The 24,902-nt window shown below is 35.4% G+C and overlaps 1 protein-coding gene across 1 annotated transcript in view; it reads right to left on the bottom strand.

The window, feature by feature from the left end:
- Positions 1-24,902, bottom strand: part of LOC145284047 (uncharacterized) — an 87,910-nt gene that overhangs the window by 38,528 nt on the left and 24,480 nt on the right. The window contains exon 2 of the mRNA XM_080133130.1: positions 19,293-20,657. Within this exon, the coding sequence (XP_079989256.1) occupies positions 19,293-20,637 (1,345 nt within the window). The 5' untranslated portion in view covers positions 20,638-20,657. The remainder of the gene's footprint in view (positions 1-19,292; positions 20,658-24,902) is intronic.

Here is a 24,902-nt window from a genome sequence, read left to right as displayed (position 1 = left end):
TAAAAGTAACCAGCCACCTCTCCCACCACTGTACCACGCGCTCAAGATCAGAGGAGAGAGAATCAGAGAGAACTTTGTCATTTACGGACTTTGATGTGTTTCCATTGATGGTCGTGTCATCAGCATAGATGTCAATGAATGATTTAAGTATGTGTTTAGGGAGATCATTGATATAGATCAGGAAGAGAGTTGGGCGCAGGATGGACCCCTGAGGGACTCCAGCATTAATACTGTGGGCTTCTGATTTCTGCCCATCAACCACTACTCTTATTACCTATCAGAGAGAAGTGATTTAATAATTGAGAAAACATTTCCAGTTATATCGTAGCTGGAAATCTTGTGAAGTAGGCCCTTATGCCATACCTTATCGAAAGCCTTTGATATGTCAAGAGCAATTGGCCCTAGAAAGGAAGCCTTTGTTGAGAGATTCACTAATCCTATTGGATATAACCGTTAGCACATTTGCTGTTGATCTAGCAGAACGGAAACCATATTGCACGTTACTAAGAAGGTTACTTCTTCTGGGGTGGTTGACTACTTCTCTATTTAATATGGATTCAAGCAGCTTACTCATGACACACCGGAGACTTATTGGTCTGTACTGAGAGGGATATAACACCTGAATTCTTAAATACAGGGCATACTTTCGAGGCTGTTGGAAAGCACTTCTCCTTAAGGCAATGCTTAAACAGTTTTCTAAGTATGGGAGCAAGTTCTGGTTGAAGCTTTTTCAACACTATAATTGGAATGCCATCAGGGCCAATTCCTTTACTGGAATCAAGGTTATTGATTAGCTTGGCAGCCTAACGCACAGATATTTGTATGTTGCATAGCGTGTTGTCTGTTATAGGAGGAAATACGAGGAGTTGATGGTCTTCGTCGCATAGAGTAGAATTAGCTGCAACGACCTTGGCAAATAGCTTGGCCTTGTCTAATGCTGACGAGATTACCTCAGATCCATTGATGATGGTTGGGATAGAACGCACGCATCTGTTCAGGATCTTCTTCGCTATTTGCCAAAACTGGTGGGAACCAAGCCGCTGCTCAGCTACTTTGGATTTAACGGACTGGGCATATAGCTCTCTTGCATTTTTATTACTCTTTTACAGTGGTTGCTGGCACTTCTGAAAGCAGCTGTAGTCTTAGTAAATCTATTACGTTGGTAACTATTGAAAAAAGCGATTTCTGTGCGCGATAGCAGTAGCACATTCTGGGGAGAACCATGGCTGGCTGTTAGGCTTTTGTTTGAATTTTTGGATGGTATTAATCGGTCTAAGCCTACAATTAACCATTCGGTCAAGTTTGATACTATAGAGGACACACCCTTTTTAAACATGGAATGCAGAGGTAGATCAGATATGAATGCACGGAAGCTATCCCAGTCAGCCATAGAGTATCGATATACAGTGCAGTGGAGAGGTACGTCTGAAGACTTATTGCAGTTGATTTTTATCTTAACTGATACTACGGGGTGATCGGAGAATTTCAGAGGAGACAGAACGAAACATGAACATAGCTCTGGGGAAGTTGTGAGAAAAAGGTCTAGAAGGCTTGCCTACTGACCGGTAGTATCGGGCACACGGGTGAGTTCGTGAACAATCTGAGTAAGGTCATGGGCAATGGCAAAATCATGACAGAACCTCCCCTCGTCATCTGTCTTATTTGAGTGGGTCAGCCATTCCACATTATGGACATTGAAGTCACCTTATATATACTATATACTATATATACTATATAAATCTACTAATTTATTATAATATGTATTTCTTGTTGACTTTTTTATATAAAAGTCAAATATTATAGTTCGATTGTGCTGTAAATAAAGAAATTCATGTCGATCGTGATCCTGTCTTAAGAAAGAACCAACTAATTGATGGCTCTGACTGTTGGATTGAGAATTCTTCTGTTTGCCGCCAACCAAGGAAGACAATTCCATATATGTTTTTACCCAAAATATATCTGTAATTAATATAATTATTTCCTATGAAAATAGCTTAAACTCTATTGTATATATTTTGTGTATTTAAAAAATAGTTTAATAATAATAATAATAATAATAATAATAATAAAAAAACGATTTAATAATAATAACAATAATAATAAAAATGGTTTGATGATGATGATGATGATGATGATGATGATGATGATGATGATGATGATGATGATGATGATGATGATGATGATGATGATGATGATGTGTAAATTTTCATCCCTACGATTTCATTTCGGAAATTATTTACAAATTCTTATTTCATTGCTTACAATTTGTCAACCACTTAATTGCATATTCTCTTTTGAGACAGTAAAATTTTGCACCCTTTCAATATTTATAAATTTTCGTTTTTGTCTACGTACATGAATTACTGATCAGAATATTATTTACTATTAAAATAATAACAAGATTTTTTAAATAATAACCAGATTCTTGTCGACGTCTACGATTTTCGTATTTAATTTTATGGTTACTTCTCTTCATATAATGCCTTATTTTTTACTTTTGTTTTAAGTATCTTACATTCAATTAATCTTCTTAATTGTCTTTACATAGATTATATAAATAAATATATATATATATATATATATAACTACTTCATTTACTCACATAAAATTAATATACGAAAGTATAGATTTATGCGTAAACTTTAAGTATTTACTTCAAAAGTGCTCAATACGTAGGTAGAGCTAGTTAGTAATTTATAATATATATATGGCGATTAAGCTATACTGAATATTCGGCGTTTCATCCACTCTAGGATTCGTCAGGCTTATGCGCATAAGCCTGACGAATCCTAGAGTGGATGAAACGCCGAATATTCAGTGTAGCTTAATCGCCATATATATTTTATAAATTACTATACACACACACACACACATATATATATATATATATATATATATATATATATATATATATATATATATATATATATATATATATCATGATTGTATCACTATTTATACAGAATTGCGTAGTAATTCTTAGTAAGGATCACCGTACCATTCATTCAGCAAAGAGCAATTACCAATGACGGTGAGGAAGCGCTTTCACCAGAGGCGTACAGAGGTGGTGGTGCTAGGGTGGCCAAGCACCTGGCCTTTTATTCCTGTTTTCAAAGTGCCCTAGTTAGAGAAATATGCCCACCGAGACGGTTGTAATTACTATATTTTTGTCATTTTCTTTTTTTTTTTACTCAAAAACCTGCTTTGAACAACTTCTCTGCACGTTACTGGATTTTGTTCTCTTTTTACACGCTTTTGGATATGTGTTCCCCATTTCGGTTACCGAGGAAAGTTCTGGTCAATTGATCTACTAAATCATTTGCATTTGAGGGTGTCGTTTCATGTAACCTGGTTACGTTTCGATGTAATCTTAATTGCATTAATAGAAAAACATCTTGCAGTGCGCTTATGTAGGTGGGAACTATTTGTGCGGTAAAATGTATAAATTTTAAAGCTACCAGCAAACGCACCCTGCGTTGTACGAGAATGAAAAGTGCTGCTTATATATTAAATGAAAAGGTCTGTCACAAACACTAAAAATTAAACAGTTTGCATTTCAAATTTTAATTATTATTCTTCCAGGGTAATACTGATCAAGAATACAGTAGAACCCCGGGATACGGCATAAAAATTAGTAACAAAATACAGTATAGTATATATAATATGCATGTATATAATCAAATAACATTATAAACTAAGAACATGGTTACGCTCGCTGACAGACGCGACAATTTTGAAAATGGGCAAACAAAGATAAGTTTTGAATTTAACAAATCCTAATATTACCAAAATGGCAACTGCTTTTTTTTAAATTTGACTAATGTATTTTAACTATATTGTCTTTAACTCTTGCTTCCATGCGAGCTGTTTCTATTATTTTTTATTGTTTTTATTTTATTTTTTTTCCTCTTTTAGCCTTAACTAACTGTTTATACCTTCTCTTTAAATTTATTTATTTAATGAATTCTAATTACATATGCGTAGAAATGGTCTTTAACATTTTAGTTCCATGCGAGCCGTTTTGTGAACAGAACTTACTCAGAAACGAATAGTCTATACAAAAATACAGAACAGAGCTAGGAATACCTTTCTTTATACGATAGAAGACAGAACTACTTTATTTAAGTAGTATACTTAATATATGCAATCACCGTACGTTTGCTTGTATTAAAGTGTCCTCCATGATACCCATACCATACCAAACCACTGCACTGCACGTGGCTCAAAATTTAACTGTCACTATATTTGTAACTGCAATATACATAATCCCAGCTGTGATACTAGGGCTAATTTTCTGAGTAGATGCAACACTCTGCGCCTGACCTTAATGACTACAATTCCACATCCCAGCGAACTAGCTGTTCCTATAACTGGGAGGAAAAAACCTAATAGCTAGCTACGAAATCTTATACATTTTACCTCCAAGACGATTGCGTTTGTCTTACCTGCATGCAAAAAAAAAAAGTTCCACCCTTCTTCAAACTAAACCTTACCTGTAACTCAAATCCTAATGGAAATCTATCTGTAAATAAATAACCCCTCTTCTCTTGAACGCTAACAATCTACTCCTTCCAACCTATCCGCCACCAAACTCCCACATTGCCCCGCATCTGTAGTGGAATCGCTAGCTCGGGCACAACTCATAGCTCAATTCTTAATACCTACTCATACTGTAACATTATCCTAGACCTAAGCTAACATAAATAAAATAATTAAAAAAAAGGGGTAAGACTAAAATCACATTATCTCCTCCCTAACAAGCCCTCTTACAATCATAGACGCTTACACTGCATGAACTTCACCCACCCCCTTTATCCATTAACAAGTAAATAGCATGTCCCTAAATCACTTTGAGGAGTGTAACTAATCAGTAGAGATATAATCCCCCACAAACGAACCCAGTAACACTAACCACGCGAGGTCGCAGAAATACCTGGATTAGAACCTAGGCGCGGAGAAAACCCTCTCGGGGCTGACGGACCCAGTAGGTCTTCCCAGATCATCCGTCTAGGAGAAGGAAAACTCTGAAACTAAACCAAAGGGGAGAGAGGCCTCTTCAGTCCTGGATGACAACCTTCCTAGAGCTGGTGACTCAAACAAATTCACCGGTTTGCAAACCTACATTGCTTAAGGAGTAGATAGGCTCTGTCTATCGCCCGGCTTCCATACTCCTTCTTTGCCTATTAGTCAAGCGCAGAGACACTATCTCAGTGATTCAACAGAAACACCCAGCGGTAGATCTTGTTTCCTGGCTAGGGCAATGAACGCCGTTCTTCCCCATTCCCAGCACGCCCCACCCCTAAAACTGAACATTTGGGAGTGCTGGAGTATATGATATGACTGAGCGATTAGATTGGGTTGACCTTCTTCTAAAGGGTTGAGGGTACCGGATTGACAGTTCCTGGCTGCTGTTCCCGACTGGTAGTACAGGAGCCCTAACTCTTTGGTCACACTTAGAGCGGCTGCTCCATCAACAGTTGAATAATATCGGGTTGTTTGTAGTGCCATGACGCGCATGGAAAGGGACCCTGCACTCATCCCCGGTGGGCTTTCCTGAGGCCACAATCCTAATTGGAGAAAGGTCAGCTGATGGTCTACTTGTGATGCATGTCTGAAGCTCCGCATAACCTCTTGTTTAGCTCCCCCTTACCGAAACTCTTAAAAAAAAAATATGACGACAGTACAATCTAAAAATAAGCTTAAACCAGGATTAGGGACAAACAAATTCAACTTGCCTGCTCCCTTGAGGCTCTCATTCACAAATATCCGTGGGCTTAGAACTAACTTAGCTGATGTTGAAGCATTTCTCTTAACAAATACCCCGGATATCTTAGCACTAAGTGAGACTAACCTACACTCCTCCATTCCCTCTAACCACTTTAACATGCCTGGATATCTCCCACTCTGCCGTAAGGACTCTGACAGACATATGCACGGACTTGGAGTTTACATTCGTAATACCCTTCCCTTGACTAGAGAAACAAACCTAGAAACAGATGATCAAGCCTTTATGTGCTTTAGACTAAACATGCAACACAATATTAGCTACTATTATTTTCTCTACCGCTCTCCCTCGACTCAGGACTGCTCCATAATAAACAAAGTATCTGACAGCATAGACACGGCACTGACCCCCGACACTAGCGCACAAATACATGTGTTTGGTGACTTTAATGTCCACCACAAAAACTGGCTTGGATTCTCTACTCACACAGATGCAGCGGGCAGCACAACCCATAGCTTCGCTATATCTCACTCCCTATCACAAATTGTTACGTTTCCAACCCGTTTCCCTGACCAGGAAGAACAACACGCATCACTTCTAGATCTGTTTTTGACCACAGTTCCCGATGACTGCATAACGAAGGCCCACAGACCACTCGGGAACGCTGATCATGCAGTGATAATGGTTGAAATCGCCCTAAACTCTAGACCCAAAACTGAAGAGCCAGTGCTCAAAACAACGAGATATTATAATAAGGCTGACTGGGAAGCCATCAGGGAACTAATTAGAGATGCTCCATGGAAAAATATTTTCTCTCTCCCTGCTGAACAATGTGCAAACGAGACCACTGAGTGGTTCAAAACTGCAATCGAAGCGCATGTTCCCATGCGGAAATTTTATAGTAAGCCTCACTCTCCCCAATGGTTTACGTCGACTTGTGCAACTGCCATTGCTCAAAAGCAGCATGCATACCGTAGGTTTAACCGACATAAGTCCAGTTCAAACAGACTGAAGTATATAGAAGCTAGAAATAACGTTAAGAAAGAAATAGCGACAGCTAAGAGAGAATTTACGGAAACCACTAAAAAGCGCATCGAAGCACAAAAACTAGGAACTCGAGACTTCTGGAAAATCTACAACAGTGTAGTAAATAATGGGAAATCAACAATTCCCCCACTAACCAACAATCACGAGGTTGTCTCCTCGGCAACCGACAAGGCTAACATGCTTGCCAGTCGGTTTGCCTCAAACTCCACACTGGACCCTTCCAACCACCCCCTACCTGACTTTCGTATGCGGACAGACGCCACACTAGACGATCTGAAAACCACTCCTGCTCAGGTGCATGCTATCATAAAAAACCTTGATACCTCAAAAGCATGTGGACCCGATCTTATCCCAGCTGTGCTATTAAAAAAGTGCTCAGCCGAAGTAGCTCCAGTTCTCTCCAAACTCTACAACAAATGCCTTAATGAAGCTTGCTTTCCGGGCTGTTGGAAAACTGCTTCTGTTGTACCAGTATTCAAGAATTCTGGCGAAAGGACAGACCCATCAAATTATCGCCCCATTAGCCTCCTCCCACTTTTTGCCAAAATATTTGAGACCATAATTAACCATGCTCTAGTCCATCATCTTACAGATGCTAAACTATGTAAAAAAAAAAAAAAAAAAAAAAAAAAACGACTGACTGACAAACAATATGGATTTAGACAAGCCCGTTCCACAGCAGACATCCTAACTGTGATCTCTGAACGTATATACCATTCACTGGACAACGCGGGGGAGGGCAGAGCGGTAGCTCTAGATATATCTAAGGCTTTTGACAGGGTATGGCATGAGGGTCTCCTCAGTAAAATCAGATCATACGGTATCACTGGTAGAATACTTAACATAATTAAATCCTTCTTAGATAAGAGAAAAGTCCAGGTTGTCATCGACGGTCGTACATCTAAACAATATGATATAAATGCGGGGGTGCCCCAGGGTTCTATCCTTGGACCTCTATTGTTCCTGATATTCATAAATGACCTCCCCGACAACATTGCCTCTGAGATGGGTATATATGCTGATGACACTACACTCTATGGCAGGCACGACAGGAAGACGAATGAACACATTTCTAAAGAAATGGCAGAAACACTAGAGGAAGACCTCCAATCTGTAGTGGAATGGGGACAAAAGTGGTTGGTCGCGTTCAATGCTGCCAAGACTAAACTAGTTTCATTCAATAATTACAAGAAACCCTCTCTACCACCCCTAGCAATGGCAAACGACTCTTTATCTGAGAGTCCATCTTTCAAACTCCTTGGCCTAACATTCACAGGAAACATGAGTTGGAACAATTACATTGAAGGCATTACCAGGGCCGCTGCAAGAAAGGTGGGCTCTCTTTACCGTGCTAGAAAGCTACTAACACCCGAAAGTATCCTGTACCTCTATAAGGCCACCATTCGCCCATGTATGGAGTATTGCTGCCACATCTGGGCTGGTGCATCTGCTACTAGTCTCTCGCTCCTTGACAAGGTTCAAAAGAGAGTCGCAAACCTGATAGGCCCTGAACTGGCATCTAAGCTTCAGCCTCTGTCCCATCGACGAAATGTTGCATCCCTCTGCCTTTTCTACAAGTATTTTAGTGGTGAATGCTCTGACGAACTGCAGACACTTGTGCCCCCACGACGTGTGCACCCTCGACAAACCCGACAGGCTGCTAAATCCCACCCCCACACTGTAGAGATCCCTAGATGTAAAAGATCTTTTTACTCCAATAGTTTCTTCCCCAGAAGCGCTAGACTCTGGAATTCCCTTCCAGGTCCCTGCTTCCCCAACAGTACTGACGTGCAGAAGTTCAAGTGTAACGTGAACTGACACCTTGTTTACATTGGGCTTGAAAACGACCATGTTGTAATCTACAGTAAAGCAGTCCTGTAGTAGTAGTAGTAGTAGTAGTAGTAGTAGTAGTAGTAGTAGTAGCAGTAGCAGTAGTAGTAGTAGTAGTAGTCCATAGATGAGAAAAAACTGTTCATTGAAAATTTCGTTTTGTTTTAAATACAAAGACAGAAAGTAAACTTTTTATTAGGTAGACGAGTTTTCTATGGGAATGTTTTACAGGGTAAAACAAATGATTAGACCCCAATCGAGCACCTATCATAGCCCCCGTTAAGACTTATAAGACAATGAGTACCGCCTTTAAGGTTGACTGCGCGTGTAATTGTGAAGCAAGAGTTGTGTAATCTTATTCCACATGTCGACACTGCTTTACTCCAATGGCAAGGAGAAACCCAGAAGTAGTAGTAGTAGTAGTAGTAGTAGCAGCAGCAGTAGTAGTAGTAGTAGTAGTAGTAGTCCATAGATGAGAAAAAGCTGTTTATTGAAAACTACTAAAAAAACAATGCCGAGACAACCGGAGAGCATATACATAAACTGGTACTCCTAACCCATTTCAGTACTAACAAGCTCTAATATTGCTGAACTTCGGTAATCTAATGCGGACCAGTCAACGTGTTCATACTGTATATAACATCTACCATGGAACAAACGATAAATAACATCTATAATATAAATCTCACCTGTCTGTTTAAATGTATGTATGTATGAGAGTTCGATCTCTGTAGAATTCGATGTGTTAATCGTTAGAGCATTCAAATAAGTTGTCATAATCCATGGAAAGTTTCTTCCAATTTCCTATAAGATTATTCAGGGAAACTATCGAGTATGTCCATGAAATAACCTAAATATATTAGAACATAAAGTAACCAAATTCAATTTTTAATACATTTTCTTTGTTTCATAAAAGAAAAGTTATAATAAAAAATAAAAAAATCTTGGTGAAAAGTGCATTTAAAAAAAGTTTAAACATTTAAACGATTAAATGTTAACAGAATGGCACAGTAAAATCTCTCTCTCTCTCTCTATATATATATATATATAAAAGTTAACGTATCTGTGTGTGTCTGTGTGTGTGTATCTGTGTACATTTCCCTACACAATATCTCTGTCATTTTTTAGTCTACAGACTCGAAATTTGATATACAGGGTACTGAGATTTGGGAAAATCGATGTGATCGGTTTTTGGCCAGAAATTTGGCGATTAAGGGTCAAAGTTCAACGATTTGACCTTTGAGAACCCTACCAAACTCCTCCGATAATTTTGGGTCTACGCACTTGAAATTTTAGATATAGGTTCCTTGGACATGGATCTAACTTAATAACTTGATTTGAGCCCAAAACAATAAATTTTAAGAGGTCATAATAGGGGTCAAAATTAAAAAAAATTGACATCTACGGTCTCTTCCAAATTACTCAGACAATTTCTGGTCTAAATATTTGAGATTTTACATAAAGGGTATTCAGAGATAGGGCAAGCTTTTTCATCAGTTTGGGTCGAAAATTTTTAGTTACCAATATATAAATGTATGTATGTATGTATGTTTGCATGTCTGCCTTAAACTTTCAATAGAGGCGACGGATTTTACCAAGATCAGTATCGTTTTAAAGTTCGACCTTTCATACGACAAATATCGAAAAATTGGCTAAAAACATTAATATCTTCCCCTTCAACTAGGCACTTTTCTACAGGGGGGGGTCACTTTTTTCGCCGATAATTTTGAAATTTATCCTCTCCTTTAGATTGTCTAGCCTTAATTTTTTAAAAATGTCGCTTCCGGTTTGGCAGTGGTCGTAACAGTATAAACGTTGGGTTTTACCCCGTTCTTTTCCTCCTTTGCGGTACGGGTTCGAGCCTGCCTTTCTACTACCACTTTTTTTTTTTTTGCTCAACATACACATCCAAACACCCGGGCAACGCCGAGCTGAAATACTAGTATTAAATAAAAGCAAATGATTCTGATTTTTTTAGATGAAGATTGATTATCTGTATTATTCGGATTCTTCGGACGACTGTGATTTTAAATGTTATTTGCGCAACGTTTTGGCCAATGTAACCTCCGAACTTCTTCAGGTGCATCTTGTCGAACGCGGGAATCTTCAATCGACAAGGATCCGTGGCATAGTGGATAAAGTACTTGATAGAGTCAGTTTTAAGCTACACTTTTCAGGAGGTTGAAAGTTCAATCTCCCAACACTCAAAATATCATTGCGAATTACTTAGGACGAGGTCATGGCTGACGGAACGAGAGCATGTTACTCCCGTGGATTAAATAAAAGGTTCAGTTTAAAATTCTGTGTAGATTCCTAAGTTTCACAGAAAGATTCCCGAGTTCAAAAAGATACATCTGAAGACGGTCGAATGTTACATCGACCAAAACGTTGTGAAAATAGCACCCAAAATGAAAACAGTTGTCCGAATACTACGAAAAAAACAAATGACTTTTCTTTCTTGCAAGTGTTCCAGTTGCAATTACTAAATTTCGTTTTGCAATTCTTCTTCCGAAAAAATTGTAAACATAAGTATATTTAATATTATGTTGGGTTTTTTTTTTCTGAAAAACCTTTCGACCAGTAATATAACTCCACAAAGGCAACGCCGGGTGAATAAACCTATTAATTAGCTATCACGCCGTTTGACGACAAAGGGAACAATTAGAGTTAAGTAATAGCTTATGACATGAAATTGGAACAATGGTTGAATCGAGGTACTGATAGGTTTGTAACGGCTAAAACGTAGCAGCAATGAATGTAATAAGAAGCAGTGGCGCCCCGAAGCCTGGGAACAGCCAGTGTAGTCACTATGGGGAATGCACCACGGGCGTCTGGGTCATGTGAATACAATTGGCTTTACTACAATCAAATCAAAAAGGAATTGAATCGCGCAAAAATCTTTCATTGTATGTTTTCGGCTTGGCCTTTTATTCCTTTTCTCATTCCCGTTTGTTGTTATGATTGTTGTATTTTGTTTCTTTGTTGCACGGCGGGTGTCAAAGCGTCTTCTAAAGGAACGCACTAATTGACAAAAGCTAATGGTTTGTGTTTGTCTGTTTGCTTGACTTTAGCTTACTTTAATTCTGTATGTTTGCAAATATACACACGTGTGTATATACGAGTGCCTCTCTCAAGTCTGGGATTTTTTGTTATTAACTACCTTAAAGTTAGACAAAGTAACGAGACAAAATATTATATTACCTCCAATCCTCCAAAGATTGCTGGTCTTGTACCTAATCATGCTTATGTTTAAGTGTAAATATTGTCTTACTAGACTTTTAGCCCGGACAAAAGTTATAGCCCGTTGACTTAGAATGAATGGTTTATGCCAAATTGATGGTTACACTTATGTTCATTTTTGCATTAAACACCAATACCCATTGATCCCTAATCATGGATCGAACGGATACCATAATATTTTGTCGCTGCACCTTATCATAAGAAAGTTTCATACAAAATTTCAGTCAGATATGTCCAGTAGTTTCTGAGAAAAATTCGAACGAACAGACAGAGAGACTAAGAGAAATATAATAGAGACTGTAATTATAAAGACTTACACGACTCTATTTTTAAGAGAACAGCGGCATGAATGAGAGAACGCTGGTCTGTTTACACACCTCAGAAAAATGTTTGAATTCAGCAATAGGTATACTACACCAATGTAATGGGCCAATTTTTTTTTAATTTTTAGAATCTACATAACCATCGGTTCCTTATACTTTATTTCTATAATAAAAGATAACTAATATTCAGTGTGGGGGGGGGGAGATCTTTCATAAATTTGTAAGAAAACCAATAAAATGTTGGTGTATAACGAAGGTCATATTTGAATGGAAACGTTTAAGTGACACCTGAGGGATACAGGTGACCTCAAAACGAAAGTCGATGAAGCGACACGACTTCCGAACGGAGATGTTCTGTTTTTTTCTGGTGCCGTATCCAATTAGGACGGGCGTGAACAATGTACCTAAGTGTGGGAGATGAGCAGAGATTTTCTGACATGCTTCTAGCACTGTATCCAATGGGGACGGGCATGCACAATGTACCTAAGGGTAGGGAGATGAGCAATCCGTCTATTTATCTGTTTGCCTTTCCCTCTCGTCCACGCGATTGCTTTTTTCGTGCTGTATTCAATGTGAATGGTCGTGCATAATGTACTAGGTGTAACCATACGGGCAATCCGTCTATTTGTCTGTCTGTATGTAACATGTTGACCTACATAAGTCTTTGTCCACATAATTAAGTTTTACATCCAGACTTTCAATTCTGTGATTTATATCCCAACACTTTTGCAATAAAACATATTTCTGGTGTATGTGTAATAGCATTACACTTGTTAAGACTTGTTACAATTACCCCAGCAGTAACGAATACGGCACCTAGTAATAAATAATTTAGAAATATTTATGAACAAAAACCATTATTCCAATTTACTTAAGAAATCTTAATATCTACATATTACATATATACTTCTAAGTGTATATCTGCAAATCTGACTGCTTATTTTTTTAATATATAGTCAGAAAGTACGCCGAGAAGTTCAACCGAAAGAGGTAGATTACGATCCAAAGTTTTTCAACAACTATGAAAACTAAACCTACGCTAACCTATAAAATGTAAAAATAAGATTTTAAAAAAGAATTTCTTATTAAAATTGGGCGTCAATCAAATGTTAATAAAATAAAATAAATGGACAATAGAAAGAGATCATAATAATTAAATAAGTGAACCTAGTAAATACAGTAAATAAAACATGCAATGTTCACGCATGTATATATATAAATATATATATATATATATATATATATATATACATAATTAATATATACATAATTAAACTCGCCCTTGTTTAGATATATATTTTTTCTTCTTACGACTCATGATGGTACTTTTAGGTGGGACACGTCCGTTTAGTTGTGTGTCAACTGCTTTGTTTATATATATATATATATATATATATATATATATATATATATATATGTCAACATATATATTTTTCTTATGTTTAAAAGTGCCATCACGAGGAGTAAGAAGAATATATATATATATATATATATATATATATATATATATATATATATATATATATATATATATATATATATATATTGACAAGGGCGAGTGTGTTCGCCGGAATATATCGATAAACATTATTTTTACATTGTTTATTAATTTTTACGTTGGATTGTTTCAAAACGTATTTCATATACGTGTTCTATTTGATTTTCCTATTTACAAACGCTTTTAAACAGGAAACCAACCAATTGTTCCTTTAGCACACGACATGTGCATTTTTGGACTGTATATAAAACTGTTGACCAACAACTAAATGGACATGTCCAGCCTTAAAGTACCATCATGAGGCGCAAGAAAAAATGTATTTTGCCAAGGGCGTTTCTTCGCTGAAATATATCGATAAACATTATTTTTTAGATTGTTTATTATTTTTTTCGTTGGATGGCCTCAAAACGTATTTTATATACGTGTTTTATTTGATTTCCTTATATATATATATATATATATATATATATATATATATATATATATATATATATATATATATATATATATAGACAAAAGATATATATATATATATGTAGACAAAAGATTTTGAAACATCAGTTGTAGATATTTATTTATTTAAAACCACCTGAACAGTGAGATTTTTTTTTCCTCACTGTTCTTCCAACTGAAACCAAATTCCCTTCTTTCCTCATTCGTTTCTTAGTTTTTAATTTATCATTCTGACGTTTCCTCTTAGAGGGTCAGACGATAAGGCCTTAAGGAAATTTTAATAATTTCACCTGCCCGTTTTTTTTTGTTTTTTTGGTATTGAAATTAAATTATGTTTCCTCTGAAATTTCTCCTTCCATTTTGCTGTACCAACAATTCACTTATAAATCAATATATATATATATATATATATATATATATATATATATATATATATATATATATATTATGAAGCAATATATATATATATATATATATATATATTATGAAGCAATATATATATATATATATTGCTTCCAATATATATATATATATATATATATATATATATATATATATATATATATATATATATATATTGCTTCCAAATGTAAGTTATTTTATAAATATTTCATGCACTTCCATTATTATCGGACTGTAATTTTTTAATTTGGTGTGATTCATGATCTATCATCATTCTATTAATTTTACTTACAGATCACAATACAGCATTACGCCTGTTTTGACATTTCTATTACATAATTTTATTTATCCATTCATTAAATTTTCTTCCTTAAATATCTTATTTTCTAAGCATGTTTTTTTTTTACTTATTTATATTTTTTTTTTTTTTTTTTTTTTGGCGAAACGTTTCAAAATTTCGGTGATTTGAACGCTGAATTTATACATTTTTTTTGTAAATTAAATATTGTCTCTAAAAATAATCAGTCCAGTAGAATAATTATAGAGATTTTTTCACCATCAGAGGAGAAGCGTTACACATTTGCAATACAACTGAAATATATCTACCATGTCCACAATAGATTTTTTAAAAATAAACAACTTCCGTTTGTGTGTAGATAGACATCGACAGATAATGTATTCAAAAACTATCATGAACTATTTTTTATAATTGTTGACATCCATGTGCATTTCTATATACAATTTAAGTATAAAATTCGAACTAAACTGAATTTGTAAAAGGAGATAAATTTATATTTTTTTACTTATCAATGCCAAGAGGCCACTCGAGGATAAGGGTTAAAGAATGTACAGTAGAAATTGGACAATATAGTAATCCTTAGTAAATGGAAATTCGGTAAATTTGTTAACAAGTGGAACGGCTAATCAAGAACTTGTTTACGTTAGACTTGAAGACAACCATATTGTAGTCAGCTGGAAAGCAGGAAAACGGAAGACAATTCCACAGGCGTGCAGTTCTAAGAAAGAAGCTTTATTCATGGAATCTACGTTTAGGTTTAAGCACAGATAAAGAGTGAGGGGGGAGGAATTATTGATAGTGTTTTCAGCTAAACGAATGTTCCTTGTGAAAGTTTCGCGAGGGGGGGGGGGATAGACTGAAGCTCAGTCGCACACTTTCCATGAAAATAACGATACAGTAGAGACAAACTTGCAACATCTCTTCTGTGAGACAGAGGTTGCAGGCGAGAGAAAAGGACATCTCCTACGAGGCTACGAAGTCTATTCTGAACTCTATCAAGGTAGGATAAGTCCTTTCTAGCAGCTCTTGCCAGATGTGGCAACAGTATTCCATCCTTGGACGTACCTGGCTCTTATATAGATAGAGAATAGCATCAGCAATGAGATATATACTGGATCGATAGAAGGATCCCACCATTTTTCCAGCGGCCTTGGCAACAGATTTGATGTACGAGTTCCATTTAAGATCAAGAGTAAAGGTAAAGCCCAGAAGCTTGTCAAAACTTGAGGCCTTCTTAAGACGAGAGCCATTCATTTCAATTGATGCCAGATGTGGATCAGAACGTCACTATTCTATGCATATATCATTTCTGTATAAAATCTTATATATTTATTTTAAGTATTTATTTAAACAGTGCTAGAGATAGGTAGCAAGTTTTTAAAGTATATATAGAAATAGGCCGACAAATATTCACGAGGATGAAACATGAAATGGTCTGTGTGCCGTAATTGCCATATATGCTTTCAAAATGTACTATGTATATATATATATATATATATATATATATGTATATATATATATATATATATTATTTCGTGTATTGACCCAATATATAGTAATGATTTAAAAATTTAAAAAAAGAAAATGACTCGTGCGCCGCCACCGAGAATTGAAACCAAATTTACTTTAATTTTTTCTTTGGCATTAATGAGCTATGAAGACATTTTTTCTGCAAGGATAAAAATTAAAACATGAACCAATAACTATTACGTTATGCATAAGTTCAAACGTACGCACTTAAATTCGTGTTATTTTTCCTTTTCGACGGTATCTTCAGTGATGTTCTTGGCCTAGATCATTGAGCGGTTTCGGGTCTTTCAACATCATACCGCCCTCCCTAAGCCGACCCCACCAGAGCAAATCAGTCTCTATCGAACCCTCGTTAAGTGGCATACTGCAAAAACACAAAACTAACTTAATCGGGCTCTTTATATAAAAGATTGGCGGGCGAGTTCATTCGAGTTGGCCAAGGTGATCCACGCTTCCTAGTCACTTGGAAAAATAATCATGAAAAGAATAACATCAAAATAAGACACCCCTACATGTTTCACTTAACGTATAGAATTCATTTCTCTACCCCGGCACTAATTCGTTAATAAAAAGAAAAATATAAAAATAAAAACTTATAACTATTACGTTATGCATATATATTCGTAATGCCGTCGTTCGACCTTCACATAGCAAATTTCATTTAATTTTTACATATTTACACCGATTTTTTTCCAGCTAAAGCCTAAATATAAAGTTTCGCGTGGGTTCGGATACCCTTTATATGAAGTTTCATGTCCGCAGACGAAAAACTGACAGAGGAGTTTGGTAGGCAAAATATTTTAAACGAATATATATGTGCATACATAAATATACATAGAAAGAGGTTTGTTTTTACTATAACCCTTTTTACGTAAATATTTCGCAAGTATAAATCATGTAGAATATCTGCATGAATATAATTACGCGTAATAGTTAACTAAAGATGATCATCCCATAAGAAAACCGAAAAAACTAATAGGGAAATAATTTAAATGAATGTTTAAAAAATATATACAAATTAGCTAGATGAATGCAATTTCACGACCTATATATAACAAAGTTGTATTTTCTTTTTAAATGAATAGAAAAGGGTTTCTTTTTTTAATATAAATATCAATACGCACACGAAAAAAATATATTGGAGTATATATAAGTCCACGATTGAAAATCTATGAATACGAATATTTACCTTTATGAACAGGGCTGCCTACCTGTATGAATGTGAAATATTATTACCTGTTCTTTAGAGGTTTCATTATATGGCCATGTAACATGTTGAAAAGCTAAAGCACTAACAGAAGTACCCTCTAAACTAAAAAACATTTCTGAGTAGCCCTGTCGGCATTCTCATGTAAGGCCACTTGAAACTATTAGTAATAAACCAACTCTTTTTTTTTCAAAAAGAGAATATAACGCTTGTATGTATAGACCTCCTACAACTGAACACAAGAACACTCACAATCTGACAGATAAAGGCAACGTAAGAATGATTGTCGAAGACGTATCCTTGAATTGTATGTATGTAGTTCAGATGAATGCAATGCGTTTGCATTTATTCAGGTAGGTTTACTAGAGATTCAAATATTCTAGCGAAATTTTTCATTTTCTCCAGATTAACTGGATCTCTTTGTTTTATGGCATATGAATACATTCAGGTTGTTTGTATTATTTAGATTTTTCGAATTACTATTCTCATATTGAGTGGGGGGGGTTCACGACGTTTCGATCGGTGTAACCTTCGGCTTTTTTTATGTATATTTTGTCAAACTCGGGAATCTGTCAAACTCGGGTATCTGCACGAAATTTTGGACGAAACGCCATATTTAATCCACAGGGGTAACATACTCTCGTCTCGCAAGCCATGACTAGGTAGAAGTATTAAATAATTCGCAATTGTATTTTGAGTATCGCTTACACTGAGGATTGAACTTCAAAAAAGCGTGTATTTTACAATTGAATTTTGCGGACAATTATAGTATGAATATTCGGAGTCTTAAATTTATTCCTATTTTCTTTTTTTAATTATTCTAACAACTTATTACTATACATCACTATTACTGCAGAATATATATATATATATATATATATATATATATATATATATATATATATATATATATATATATATATATATTAATACAATAGCGTGTGTGTTATTTTCTATGTCACGCTTAGATCTGGATCTTTTAATTGTTATGTACTTCCATTTCTTGTCATGAATAATTTTACCAAGAATTCTTCATAAGTTTTGGTTTCGGTTCCGATTATATAGTCATCTATTTTTTTATAAATATTTTTATCGAGAATACTTCATAAGTTTTGGTTTCGGCTTCGATTATGGTTGAAGGAAATCAAGTTTTATATATATATATATATATATATATATATATATATATATATATATATATATTCATTCATAAGTTTTTATTTCAGTTTCGATTCAATCTAATGCACCCAAGTCATATGGATATTTTTTTTTTGAAATCGCAACTTTATAATATATAAAAATCGATAGAACATTAACTCTCTAATAATATATACCCAATCTGCAAGAATTAAAATATCATACTTAAGCGTACTTTACGGCCGGGCTTTGCCGGGCGCACGTGCTAGCTTAAATAAATACTTTTGCAGTGTTAACAAGAAAGCTACAATAATATCAGAGCATCTTCATTTACGCTGAACACCCACAGAATGCCAACATCAATATATTACATATGAATGAGTTTCTTTTGGAATTTCCACATGTCCCGCTAGTTTTTATTAATTTTTTTTAACAAAATACCTGAACAGTTTTGGAAGTTACATTGACCGAAACGTTGTGAAAATAACACCCAAGAGGAGGACAGTAGTCCGAATAATCCAAATAATAATTATCACATGTTGTCTCAAAAGTTCAGAAACATTTTTTGATTAGTTAATATTTGTATTACTCCAAATACCTACCTGTATGAATGCGTACATGGCCTTGAAGCTGACCACGGTTACTACAGGAAACATTGCAAAATGGACAGTGGAAATTCTTCAGTTTCTGAATTTGTCGTTTTTCATTCACAATATCCTTTGGGACTTTGTAAATGGAAGTTGTTTTGGCGATGGCTGCGCCATTTTGATGTTTAGTGCTGTTAGTGGATATAACGGAATTTACAAAAGGAACCTCCGAATGATACCGTTCAGTGATGTCTTTTCTGTCGGAATATTTGAATCGTTTTTCGAGGCTTGGTGATTCTCTATCAATGGTGTACGGATTTAATTCATTTTGCAAACCAGAAGAATCGATACCGTCACGCAACACAGGTTTAGGATCGTACGTGAAGAACGAGGATTTTCGTACAAGACATACAGATGATAGAGATGACGGAGTAGAAGGAAGATTAGAGGAAGACGAAGAAGTTGTTGGAGCAATATTAAAAGACAGAGATGTGGACGAAGATGGCACCGGTAGTACCGATGAATTGTGTGTTAGCCATGGCCAGAAAAATCGACTTGATTTCGTAATATCACAGCATGAATTACCAATCGAAATAGGTAATGTTTTCGTTACACAAGAGGAAATTGGAGAGGATTCGACACTATCAACTACAGAAGTTATAGATTTTTTAGATGTCTTTGAACCATTGAAGACATCCTCTTTAAGAAGGTGATACTCTAAATCAGGATATATCCACCGATTACTCCAAATTGGTCCATCAAATGTTGGAGCATAGTTCAAATCTAGGATATTTTTGTTTAAAATACTCGAGTTGAAAAAAGTCCATCGCAAAGAATCGCTTATCGGATTGCTGTAGAATTTGTCATCTTTGATTTTGACAATGTGAGGAAGGATCGTTCTTAAATCGCGAGAATCTTTCAATTGTTGAAGACAATTGCTGGAGAAATCCGAACAGCATTTACAACATTTAGTCAAATATTTCATCGATTGAGACGTCCTGCTGAGTTCGTTCCAATAATTGGGACCGCTTTCACTTACAAACCCCTGGTCACTCAAACCATTTCGGTTAAGAGGTAAACATTGCCTTACAGTTAAGGGTTCGCTGTCTGCTTTCATCATCTTATGAATTGGCTGTTTTCTATCAGACTCTTTAAATTCCAGTTCCACTCGTTCTATTTTATTGTATGAACACGTTTCAAGATTTCCATTCAAAGACGATGCTGTGAAGGATTTCGTTGGTGGTTCGCATTTGGGTTTATCGAGTTTGTGAGTGTTTGTATTTCCGTCGTAATCTGTCCGATGTATTAAAACCCGGGGAGAGAAAGTCTTCGGAGAACAACTTACTGTGTCAGACGCCATCTTTTTTTAAAGCTGTACAACTGTAAAAAAAAAAAAAAACAAACAGCACAAATTACATTAAGAATTACTGCATATATAGTCATAATAATTGTATAAAAATGCGTAAATATTATTATAATGGAGAATTTGTGTCCGTCGATAAACAAAACTCCACCACGTTACGCTATATTTAATGGACTTTTTTTATTATTCTAACAAATTAATAATTATTTTCTTTAATCACAAATTAGAGACTATGCGATAAAATGTATACTGCAAAATTATTTGTGATATGGAGATACAGATAAACTTATCCAAGCCAGAAAAACGGACGTCATAATAATTAACAAGAAAGTATGAATCTGTCAAATTGTAGATTTTGCCGTTCCAGCAGACGACAGGGTGAAGAGCAAAGAGTCAGAAAACGAAATAAATATGCGGAACTCGTCAGAAGGCTAAAATGAATATGGAACTTGAAGAAAATCAACATAATACCAATAATTGTAGAAGCATTAGGAACAGCCCCAACTAACTTGAAAACAAGACTAGGAGAAATCGGAATCAAGGAAAAGACTCAGACTACGCAACGGACAGTAATGCTGAAAACAGCTACAGTCTTAAGGAAAACCCTAGAATGCGGAACTTAATATACATGTATGACAATCGCTAACCTGTGATATAGAAAAGACGGTATTTGTGCATCCTTTGAACCAAATGTAATTCAGCGTTCGCTCGGCTTTCTTCAGAGCATGATGTCAACAGCCGGATAATGCCGAGCGTTGCTAATGAAATCATAGCAATGCTACGTAAAATGAAATCGTAAAATTTTAAATGTAGAAACATCAACAGAATAAAAGCAAAAAACTACCGTAATTTTTAATTTTTATTAAATGTGTGGGTGGGTTTTTTGTGTTGAATAAATAATTTTTAAGAATTTTTTTCAAATAAATAATGTTAGCAAATGTTGAGGGGGACAATAAATAATTTTAAGTAAATGTTCTTTATGTTTTTTTTTATTTTATGAAGGAAAACTGAAACAAACTTTTTATGTTTTCCAATTATTTTTTATGAAACAACAAAAGTGGGTAGAGTGGGGTTGTTTTTTATTTGCCAGTTGACTGAGAGTAGTTGAAATCTTTTTTATATATATAATGTCAGTAAAACTTCCTTAGGAAGATGTTTCTTTTCCTCAGACTTTTGGACGGCATCAGACGAGAGCAAAGTGGCAGCGGAGAGAAGAGTAAGCGAACATGCAAGGGCACTCTTCACCAACCGGGTAGCTTTCGGCCATGTAAATTAATATGGAGACAAAGGGATCGCTACTCAATTTTTGCCTCCACTTAAACTTTAAAAGATGTCCAAAAGCTTCTTGCTGGTTCCGCATTCTTGTTTGTTGCGCTGTTTGACCTCCTTCCACATTCGCTCCACATGATTAATAGTTGCCTGCGTTTCAGGATCTACGAAGTAAAATCTGTGGTTCACCGCTAAATGGTAATACCTCTTTCCTCCCATTTTGCTATATGCCTTCCAACAGTCTGATACAACCGTGGTCCCAGGCAAAATATATTTTTTTTTTTTTTTATTAGTGGAAGGGTTCGAGTTTCTGCATTTCCGTTTGGTATGTTCATCAAGAAACACTCCTTATCGACGGGGTCGTATTCACCGAAGACCCAGACCGCTTTGAGTAGTCTGCCGATGTTATGTTTGTGTCGGTTGAAAACAGAGTCGTTTATCTCTACTGTATGGTCTGGGCCTCCTATCTTCCGGGGATTCCTAAGAAAATAATGTCTCATAGAAAATTCTTCCAATCGACTATATTGTGCGCCGATTCCAACCCACGTTCGCTCTGGAGGTTTTTATTCGTTGCTATCTCGAACGCCCACAGGCATATCAGTTTGAAAATGCATGCGATTTTCAGTCTTGATTTTGCGAAGAAGGTCCGGATCCGGATTGCTGTCCACCCTCGACATTTAACATTCCCACATCTCCAGCCATAGCCGTCTGTTATGCTCCCTCATTTTGCTAGGATGCACTCATGTCCACAAGTTCCACATTTTATCAATTTTGTCATTAGTTTCCGCTGTTTATTACGGCGTCCAGTGTCTGGAGCTGTTGTGCCAAGATAGACAAATTCATTTTTTTTTTTTTTTTAGATCTCTACCCTTCCTGACTTGTATGTAAGAAATGGTGGATTTTTTTCTCTTCCAATTGGTATCCAAATTCTCGTCTGCTGCTCGCACGCGCGCACGTGCATCGAGTTGAACTCAGCGCGCGGCGTTGTGATTGGGTGATCGCCATGTTATGTCAGACAGCAGCTAAACCCGAGCTGTTGACATCGTGTTCCGAGAAAAGCCGAGCCTAACGTTAAGTTACGTATGTTTCAAAGGATGCATAAGTACCGAAAATACAGCAGAAGTAAAACAAACATAAAAGCATGAATAATGAACACTCCCTTTCTTCCTCCTCTTCAAATATTTTTCCTTCCTTTCTCAATTCTTCCCCCAAAAAAAACAAAAAAAAATGTAGTGCTAGCATCAGCTGGCATAAACCAAGTAGTCGAAAGGTCGAGGATGGAAAGACTTACCAGACCTCCACTGAATAGGTACAGAGAGAACGTGGATTTGAGGAGATTTATTACCTCCCAAATTCCAATAATCATCAATGGTCATTGCCAACTAGAAACAAACGGTAAATTACTATTGCGATAACGCAAATTTATTTGCAAAGGTTATCTATAAATCTATATAAAGATGAAGTGTAATGGAAATTCAGGGAGACTTGTTGGTTACCCAGACTTCGAGGAATATAATCGGTTGTTATCAGTTAACAGTCAATAATGATGACTTTTGTAAGAACTAGCAAGTTAAATAATAATAATAATAATAATAATAATAATAATAATAATAATAATAATAATAATAATAATATCAATAATAATAATAATAATAATAATAATAATAATAATAATATTTGGTAAGAATGTAAAAGCAAGTAAGTCTTCATTGGTCTTACTTAAAAAAGCACAAATCAAACAATTCACCAAATGCTTAAACGATTGAAAAATAATGCAAATTATAACTCATACAATCCCTTAACCTTAAATGTGATATATACAAACTCCTTGACACATCAATGCTGTGTAGTTAAGAAATAGAACTCGATAATTTTTACGAATTTTTTAAATAAACATGCTATAAAATACGATTGACCACAGATGTAAATTTTGTGATTAACAAAACATTAATGGTACAGATACGAATGTACTAAGATACGATTTTTTTTAAATACGATGATACATTGTATTTATATTTACGTCCTAAGATACGACTATTTTTTAAGATACGAATTCAAAAATCGCGTGACGCCAAAAAAATTAAAAAAACGAAAAGCCCCCCAAAAAATAAATACAAAAGGAAAAGCCAAAAAATACAAAACGCAAGGCAATAAAAATTGTGTGTATGTCATAGGCTATGCTATTTCAGCCCTCCTCTCTCTCTCTCTCTCTCTCTCTCTCTCTCTCTCTCTCTCTCTCTCTCTCTCTCTCTCTCTAGTTTCTCCCCCTAGCTCACCTTCGTTAGCCATCCATCCCAGTCTCCATCTTAAGTTTGTTTTCAATTTTATTCTTTATTTTTTATTCATCCTTTCTGCTACATTAAGACTTAAATATTAAGCTTCTAGTAAGTTCATCTTGCTCCTTTTTACTTACCATACTGTGTGTGCATGGTAGCCTTGTTTCTCCACCCTATGCATCCAGTCCACTAGCAGTATCCTTTTAATCGTTTTTATTAACATTTATATATCAATTTCTGTGTCTATTGTATTTATCTTTCTTTAGTGATTGTTGACTATAATTTGCGATTGTTTTTTTTTTGTTTTTTTGGTTTTGTTGTTTGTTTTTTTGTTTTGTTTTTTTTGTAATTTCTTATCCACGGAATGGATTGATTTTGTTTTGTTTTGTTTTTTTGTTGTTTGTTTGTTTGTTTAAATGGAAATAATTATTTTCAGATACGATATTGTTGAGATAAAGTTCGTATTAAGGTATTACTGTACATTAATATAAAAGGTGCTTAATCTCAGTATCTACTATAATATAATGTGATATGTATAGGTCTCCGGTTAGAGACATGGTTCTTATTTTATCACACTTTTTATAAAATTAAATACAATCGACCAGATAAATCTTTTAAATACTTTAAAATAGAATATGCTTTATTATAGAAATATCAGGTCTGGAACAGGTCTGGATATGAAGACTGTTTCAAAAGTAAAGCCTCCTATTTTTTATC

The sequence above is a fragment of the Euprymna scolopes genome, chromosome 8 (genome assembly GCF_053919585.1).
Source record: "Euprymna scolopes isolate OS-2025 chromosome 8, ASM5391958v1, whole genome shotgun sequence".
Classification (NCBI taxonomy): Eukaryota; Metazoa; Mollusca; class Cephalopoda; order Sepiida; family Sepiolidae; genus Euprymna; species Euprymna scolopes.
The sequence above is the reverse complement of the archived record's forward strand: the minus strand, read 5'-3'. Positions and strand labels throughout refer to the sequence as shown.